General features: G+C 31.7%; 2 protein-coding genes across 2 annotated transcripts; both read left to right on the forward strand.

Annotated features, from left to right (window-relative positions):
* The first annotated feature begins 352 nt into the window (after positions 1 to 352).
* Positions 353 to 2,691, forward strand: LOC131846237 (facilitated trehalose transporter Tret1-like). Its single transcript, XM_059195493.1, has 3 exons — positions 353 to 379; positions 970 to 1,108; positions 1,409 to 2,691. Exons 1-3 carry the CDS (start codon positions 353 to 355, stop codon positions 2,689 to 2,691), a joined length of 1,449 nt encoding a protein of 482 aa, XP_059051476.1.
* A 2,634-nt stretch (positions 2,692 to 5,325) lies between these two features.
* Positions 5,326 to 8,336, forward strand: LOC131846238 (facilitated trehalose transporter Tret1-like). Its single transcript, XM_059195494.1, has 3 exons — positions 5,326 to 5,352; positions 6,105 to 6,243; positions 7,090 to 8,336. The coding sequence occupies exons 1-3, from the start codon at positions 5,326 to 5,328 to the stop codon at positions 8,334 to 8,336; spliced, it is 1,413 nt and encodes a 470-aa protein (XP_059051477.1).
* Positions 8,337 to 8,745: the final 409 nt, after the last annotated feature.

Raw genomic sequence — 8,745 nt, forward strand, 5'->3', positions numbered from 1 at the left:
CAAGACCCATTTCTTTTTCTTGTGTACATAAACGATTACCATACCAATTTCAAAACATACTTGACATAGTACTGTATGCTGATGACACATCACTTTTTTCAAAGTGAAATTAAGAAATTTAAGTTTTCTTTGACTTATTCAAACAAAACTCAGAGAGAATTTTGTTTGAAGAAGTCTCACCCTCATTGTTGCACCTACTGATACGTAATCGGTAATTATCACGAAAATATTCTTTAAAACGAATGCAGGTATTTTTATTTTCAAATTATTCTAACGCTGTTGAATATATAGTCATTTATATAATAATGGTCATTTCTGTATTTATTCCAGTACCCGACATAATAAGGCAACAATGGTCAATAAGTACTTTTTAAGACAGGTGGGTACCGAAATCTATAAATGTTCAAAATATCTAACCAAAACTTACTTTGCGAAATAACAGATTTCTACACTTCAATAGCCTTCCCTATAAACGTTCAATTTCCATTATGTTCTTCAAGTTTTTGATAAGTTTTTTGTAACAAAAGGTAACATATATCGCTCTCTAAGTTTTGTACAATCTCTATACATTTTATTTTTTATTTCAGAGGTTTAGTACCTCGCCTTACTGCCAACGGTCTTGGATACCATTCCTCGAATGATATAAACATTTCTATTCATGAGTATGATTGTTTGTGTTGGTACTGTGTATATTATTGTATTTATTTCTTTTATTTATTTGATTCAGGCTACTAATGGCCCATATTATAAATATTTTATAAACTAATGTTTAATATGTATGTTATATGAAATAATAGCATAAAGATAAATTGTCTCTGTGACCACGGTACAGCTGATTCACCCACAAAAAATATATTTAAGTATTTTTATCTGTTGTCTAGTACCCACAACACAAGTTCTGCTTAGCTTTAGGACTAGATTAAGCTATGTAAATTGTGCTGAGTTCCTATTATTATTTTTTTGTTTCAGTGTTTTGTTGCATCTGGCTTTATTTTGCACGGCTATTGCGCGGGCATATCTATATCATTTCCTTCAATCTTAATCCCAACACTGCTGTCTCCAAATGCTAAAGAATTCAGAATAACATCTGACGATGCTTCTTGGCTAGGTAATTTATACTTCTTAATATTATAAACGCGAAAGTTTGTGAGATGGATGGATGGATGTTTGTTATTCTTTCACGCAAAAACTACTGAGCGGATTTGAATCTTTACAGGAATATAGCTTATACATCAGAATAACACAGACTATAATTTAAAAAAATATTATGTAATTTGAGCGAAATATAACGATAAATGTCAAGGATGCATCGTGATCTAAAAAGTAAACAAAATTGCGGGTAACAGCTAGTACAAATATCTACAATATACTCTATTTAAACATTCAAGCATCAAGTTTCTTGTTTCAGCTTCTTGCAATACTATAACTGGTCTGATCGGCTTTTTCACCCTACCACCAATAATGCAAAAGTATGGCCGAAAATTGATAAACATCGGTACAGCAGTAATTCACATAATAGGTTGGTTACTTTACATATTCACCAATAGTGTAGTGACTCTCTACGTCGCTAGACTAACTCATGGACTATGTCTAGGCTCCGTTTACATTAATTGTGTAATTGCAAGCGAATACAGTGATCCCAAACGAAGAGGTTATTTGGTAGCAATTAAGAAGATGATGGGAGCTGTAGGAGTTTTAACATGTCATGCGCTATCGCTTTCTTGTACTTGGAAACAGGTAGCGATTTTTGCTATATTTCCTTGTATAATAATTATTATTACTGGTTTGTACTGGCCAGAAAGTCCCTCATATTTGGCTATGAAAGGAAAGTTCGAGGAGTGCAAATATTCCTTCTACTGGCTCCATGGAAAATCAATAGAGAAACAAGACGAATTGAAGATATTAATGGCAGCACAGACAGAAACAATGCTGAAAAATAAAAGAAAAAAGAGTAATATTATAATAGAAATATTATATAGCTTCCGTGACAAGATATTTTTAAAATCTTTTATATTAACCACATTATTGATATTAGCTATAGATGTGTCCGGAAGGTTTTATCTCCTAACTTATGTTATACAGATTATAAGAGAAATTGTATCGGATGATGTGACTGCAGGATATTGTACTATAGCTGTCGATTTATTAACAATACTCGCGTCTTTTTTATCAATTTTTCTTATACACAATCTCAAAAGGCGTACTGTACTTTTCTCTTCAGGAATCTTTTCAGGTACACTCATGTTAATATTAAGTTTAATACTGTTTTTAAAACAACAATACCAACTAGATTCCTACTCCTCTATAGGGTGGTCATCAATTTGTATTGTTATATTACTTAATTTTGTATTGTATGTAGGATTAATACCAGTGTCTTATAATATTAGTGGGGAAATATTTCCTGTTGAATACAGAGGTATGGGACCTTCTGTATCGGGATTATCTTTTATGACATTTTATTTTATAACTATGAAATTTACTCCTGTTATTATAGATGGGACAGGATTACATGGAATGTATTTAATATATGGGTTGTGCCTGTTATTATGTATACTTGTCTTATATTTTATATTACCTGAAACTAAGGATAGGACCTTACAAGACATTGAAGATGAAATGAAAGGGGTAAATAGGACAGCAATAGAAGTGAAACCAATGTTAGATAATAGAATGGAAGAATGTGCTAAATAATGACTTTTTCTTTTTTTTATGTAATAACAATGACAAACAAGTTGACAGGCCGCCTCATGGCATATAGAAACCATTGATCATGTACATGAGTAGTACTACAGTCACCATACTATCATTTACCAACCGTGATACTCATGCGATGCCAATGTGGAGGAGTAAGATATGCCTTTTATTCTGTAATTTCACTGCCTTCACCCTTTAACTGAAACACTACACATGTTATAAATCAAAGTGGGTGAATTTATTTTTCACCAGCGTCTGTCTATTTATTTGCTATAATCTCATACAAAATTCTGAACAGATTTTTATAAGGTTCGCTTGAGGAAGATTTAGTTGTATAATTCATTCACGTCGCCAGTATCAAATATAATATATTTAAACTTTTCATAAGTTACTTATTATATTATAATTTATTTGTATAAAGTTCTAAAAATAAAGTGCTTAAAATTAAATAGATATTTAATTTATCACCACCAGAAGCACTAATTCGATCGAATCAATAGTCAGTCGAGTGAGCCAGAACGGAGTGCGAAGCGTGGATCTTAGAGTTCAGATTTACACACTTTGTAACGATACTCCTCCGAAACCATTCAACCGGGCGCGCGCAGGCGCCCAGTTGAATGCGCGATATTGTGTGTTTGAGGTCGTCGTCTTTGCCGGCGAGGACGGTGTCGTGTGTGTGTGTAAAAGTGTGGTCGGGCCAAATGGCCTAGTTAGGAGTGGAGTGTACCTGTGTACGAAAAATCCGATCGGTCAAAGGCGAGTTTTTATATAAGCGCTTTACTCAACATTTGGTCAAGGTCGAGTTTCTAACAATAAAAGCTCTCCGCTCAACACGTGACCTGCTGTGTAAACAAACTGGTTGTTTAGACATCGATTCCGATTCTGATGCATCCCGTTGGATGTAACTCTTTTAAAATGTTCAATATGGAGTTAAAATAGTTACCATTAAGTACATATAGGAACCATTAAGTCTCCATATAAAGCTAACTAAACAGGATTCGTTTGTTACATGAATCAATTTGTGCACAGGTCATCTGCGTGTGACATGTGGTATAACTATTTATTTGGCGGCTTTGGTAAGGTAACTATTTAGCATCAGAAGGGATGTATGATTGAGAGCAATCATTATGATAAATGAAAAAAAATAACCGCGTAGTAGCCGTCTGTTGAATGAACATAGAAGTTCAAATACATAATTGTATTTGAGTAATAAACTCTGTCATTGTAAAATAATTTTTGATAGATTAAAAGTTACGTATTAACATCATGTCGTCCGTATTTTATTAATAATATCTATTAAAATCTAGGTCATTTCACTCGGAATATCTCTCAATTCAATAGGTTATGGGCTAAGAACTATAAATAATATAAAATATATTAATGCATTCCACATGATTTGTGGCTTCACACCATATGCACATAATCGACTGCATTCTAGGAATTCTAACGACTAATTGATTTCGATGTAAAACTACTACTATTTTTATATTCTTGATATAATTTCATTTAAATATAAATCCTAGATAACCATGAATTTCGTATCTTTAAAATTAATTGACGGTAATAATTTTAAATTGTTATTAAACCATTAAATTAAAGTACCTTACTTACATCATCACAACACATGGGGTTGGTATTTTAAACTAAAATTGAATTTGACAGTTCTATGTAATTACGGCATCTGAACTTGTATAAATTATTAGAAATATTATATGTTATTAGTTTACTAGATTGAAAAGGTGGCCGGTAGTAGGTGGAAGGAGGATCGCACATGGTGGAAGGTATTGGGGAAGGCCTATAACCAACGGTAAATAAATAAATGCTGAAATGATGGTGATGATGATTAGTTTACTTCTATAAGGATGTTAGAATTTGATACTGTTCATTTAGCCTCACCGCATTCCGCTACAGAATGCTGTGAGCTGAATGTAATGTAGAGTTCATTATTCCATAGAATTCAAGCGTATCCTTTTTAATTTCACAGAATGCGCCCATAGCATTCTGTACGTCACGAACTACTCGCGGAAGCTACTTCTCTTGACATAATAAAAAAAAATAGATTACTTTAAATTAAATAATAAATAATTAAATTTATTTAATATCGTACGCTCAGAGGCGCGGTAAGTGATAACCGTTAAATGTGAATTGTGCGTTAGAAATTGACAAAAGCAAAGCCTTCACATCTGTTACACATACAACATAACAACAATACCACTTTACATATTACAAAACTGCGTAGCTGTAGCCAATATTTTAAAATGTATTTTACATAAGTTTTATTTTGTGATGAGTAAGTGGACATGTCTAAGTGTATATGAAATTTTACCTTTATTTTAGTTATTATTATTCTTTGTAAAGTACCGATATAATATTGGTTAATTTTGTACCTCGTTGAACTGGAGCCTGTTTTAAGTAAATGTTTTTGTAATTAAGGATTTCTGATTCCTGCGACACAAGCCTTGAGCTTAGTGCAGGGATAGCTGTTAATTGTCTTGTCTACAACCATTGATGTAATGTCTACAAATAAATAAATAAATAAAATAAATATGTCACCTGGTATTATAAGTGTGTGCATGAATGCAATTGTCATGTGTTCACTAATAAACTATAAATCATTGGTTTCAAGCATAAATGTATGATAAGTACTTTCTTAGACAGGTGAGTGATTTTTATTTTTATTTATTACATACATTTATATGAAATTAAATCAAAATATATTTTTAATGTAGTTCAATTATAGATACTTCAGGTATGGTAAGTTCGGATTGTAATTTTCTGTTCATAATACCATTTGTTGAACTATTACAGTTAGGTCAAAATAACTATTTCAATCTATTAAATAACAGCATTCAAATTTTCTTCTTTCTATCTCTCTTTGAATTAAAAAATGAATCTGTATTTTTGTTAACAACATTAATTTGAAAAGAATACGAGCTGAGTTTCTTGTCAATTGTTCTCATCTCGAAATCATTCCGAACTGACGGTAGATTTGACATATCATAAGAGTCTGTAATAGTCCTACAAACTTATAATAGACTAAAAGATATTTTGAATTAGAATTCTTCATAATCTAATCTTTTTTAGTAACCGTCTACACAAAAAAGGGTGTGTGTGCGTGTGGGTGTATTAAAATTTATAATTTTTGCTATATATCCGTCCATAATGACGCGCCGCCAGTTAATCATCATTACATAGTATAAAATAAAGTCGCTGTCGCTGTCTGTCCCTACGTATGCCTAAATCTTTAAAACTACGCACCGGATTTTGAAGCGGTTTTTTTAAATAGGTAGAGCGATTCAAGAGGAGGGCTTATATGTACATATAGTACATATATACCCGTGCAAAGCCGGGGCGAGTAGCTAGTGATACATAATACTTAAGATAATCATATTATAACTATTCTGTTACAGTGTTTTATTGCATCCGGCATCATATTTCAAGCTTTTTGCGGGTCTATGAGTGTAACACTACCATCAGTATTGAATCCGATACTACTATCACCAAATACATCAGACATTAAGGCTACGTCGTATGAGGTTTCCTGGTTGGGTAAGTTATTTATACCAAACTATTGTAGAAACAAACAGACAGACGAAAATTATAACTTTGTCGATTCTATTACTGAAAAGAGCTACTAAATATTTTCAGTAATATCTGCATAATTCAAGATTCATGTAATTTTATTATATACCATCTTCACTCCAGCTATCTTATGCAGTTTTATATATATATAGTTCAGAATGTACTCTTGCTGCATTATTTTTCATAACTGTTCTAATGCTGTATGCATCAGCCATTTAAGAAGACTTTTCACATGGAACCTCGATGGTCTAGCAGTTTGGCACACCGTCTTAAGAACCGTATTGGAACATTTATTAATGAGTATGATTATTTGTATTTGTACGTATGTTTTCTATGTACACGTATTATGTATGTATTTTTAAAAATGTAAAGAAGTATTTTGTCGTCTAGTCCCCATAACACAAGCCTGCTTATTATGTTAAAATCCATGATTATTATGTTAGATACTAATGTTGTAAATGCAAAAGTTTGTGAGCATGGATGGATGTTTTTTACTCTTTCACGCAAAAACTACTGCATGCATTTTGATGAAACTTTACAGTAATCTGATGAATCTGCTATAATATTCACCAGAATTACATAGGCTATAATTTAAAAAGATATTAGGTAAATTGTGCGAAATCTTATTAATATGGCAAATGCGAAAGTTTGTGAGTATGGATAGATGTTTGGTACTCTTTCGTGCAGAAACTACAGAACGGATTTTGTTAAAACTTTACAGTGATTTAACTTATACATATATTATATAAATTTTATGCGGGTGAAACCGCGTGGGTAAGCTAGTTATTATTAACATTACTGTGCTTGTTTCAGCTGCTTGCAATAGTATCACGGGTTTAGTTGGCTATTTTGTACTGTCACCAATGATGCAAAAAATTGGGCGAAAAATGACACATTTTAGCGTAAGTGTAACAGTTGCAATAGGTCTAATAGTACTTGCACTAGCCAAGAACATGGTTATGCTTTTCATCGCTAGATTAATCCACGGACTCTATTTAGGATCTATTTTTATTAATAGTATTATCGCATGTGAATATTCTGATCCTAAAAGAAGAAGCTATATGGTAGCTATTAAGAAGTTATCTGTATCATTCGGAGTTTTAGCAAGTCATACTTTGGCTCTTTGTTGGACTTGGAGACAAATATCTATATTTTCTATATTTCCTGCTATAATAGCAATGATTATCAATTGGTATTGGCCAGAAAGTCCATCTTATTTGGCTTTAAAAGGAAAAATAGATGAATGCAGACATTCCTTCTATTGGTTGCATGGAAAGTCAGGAGAAAAAGAGTACGAATTGAGAATTTTAATTGCAGCCCAGACAGAAACGAGACTAAAGAATAAATTAAATAAATCTAATATGGTAATACAATTGTTACACTTGTGCCGTGACAAAGCATTCCTCAAGCCGTTTTTTGTGACTACAGTATTATTGCTAGCTGTAGACGCATCTGGTAGATTTTATTTCGTTATATATGTTACACAAATAATAAAAGAAATCGTTGGGAACGAATCGTCCGCAGCATATTGTACAATATTTTTCGATATAATAACAATAGTCGCAATATTTGCATCTCTTTTTGTTATACACAAATTTAAAAGACGCACCGTAATTTGTTGTTCAGGATTTATGTCAGGTTTGTTAATGATAATAATAAGTATTTTGATATATTTAAAATCACAATTTGTGACACTGTTATATTTATCTTGGATTGCACTTAGTGTTATAATGATACAAAACTTTATAACATGCATTGGACTGATACCTATTAGTTACAATATTATTGGCGAAATATTTCCTTTAGAATACAAAGGTTCGGGGCCCTCTTTTTCAGGAATATCATTTATGACGTTTTATTTCATAAGCCTGAAATTTACACCTGTTATAATAGAAGAAATAGGATTACAAGGAATGTACTTTATGTACGGATTATCCTTACTACTTTGTATATTTGTATTATATTATATATTACCAGAAACCAAAGATAAAACATTGCAAGATATAGAAGACGAAATCAGAGGAATAAAGAGAACAACTGTTGAAGCAAGCAAATGTTAAAACATGCAAAAATCAATTTTATAACTCTTGAACTAATTCAATTTATATAAATATAAGTGTAGATGTTGTACATGTATAGTAGAATAAATGGCATTGTAAATTTATTCCTGATCTGTTACTTGATGATTGGAACGAATCGGTGGACTATATGAGTGTCTAAATTATAAATACACGTAGATTACATTATTTTATGTTGCAATGTGCAAATATGAACTACGGTAAAACAGCAAAGAAATATATAAAAAACATGGCGTATAAAGAGAACTTTTCTAAAACTATAAATTTAGAAGGAATGTTAAAAAGTATGAGACAGTCTGTCACCAAATGTTTATACCACCAAAATAACCAATTTATGATTTATGACTAATCAAAATCCAAATAACAGATAAGGGTTAATACATAAAATACT

This window comes from Achroia grisella, unplaced genomic scaffold (assembly GCF_030625045.1).
Source record: "Achroia grisella isolate CSIRO2021 unplaced genomic scaffold, CSIRO_AGI_Agris_v1 utg507, whole genome shotgun sequence".
NCBI lineage: Eukaryota > Metazoa > Arthropoda > Insecta > Lepidoptera > Pyralidae > Achroia > Achroia grisella.

Excerpts from the sequence above, each read along its gene's own strand:
- LOC131846237 (XM_059195493.1), top strand. The coding sequence starts at position 353 with ATGGTCAATAAGTACTTTTTAAGACAG. Across the intron at positions 380-969 it reads ATAAGTACTTTTTAAGACAG|TGTTTTGTTGCATCTGGCTT; the intron begins GTGGGTACCGAA and ends TTTTTGTTTCAG. Across the intron at positions 1,109-1,408 it reads TGACGATGCTTCTTGGCTAG|CTTCTTGCAATACTATAACT; the intron begins GTAATTTATACT and ends TTCTTGTTTCAG.
- LOC131846238 (XM_059195494.1), top strand. The coding sequence starts at position 5,326 with ATGTATGATAAGTACTTTCTTAGACAG. Across the intron at positions 5,353-6,104 it reads ATAAGTACTTTCTTAGACAG|TGTTTTATTGCATCCGGCAT; the intron begins GTGAGTGATTTT and ends ATTCTGTTACAG. Across the intron at positions 6,244-7,089 it reads GTATGAGGTTTCCTGGTTGG|CTGCTTGCAATAGTATCACG; the intron begins GTAAGTTATTTA and ends TGCTTGTTTCAG.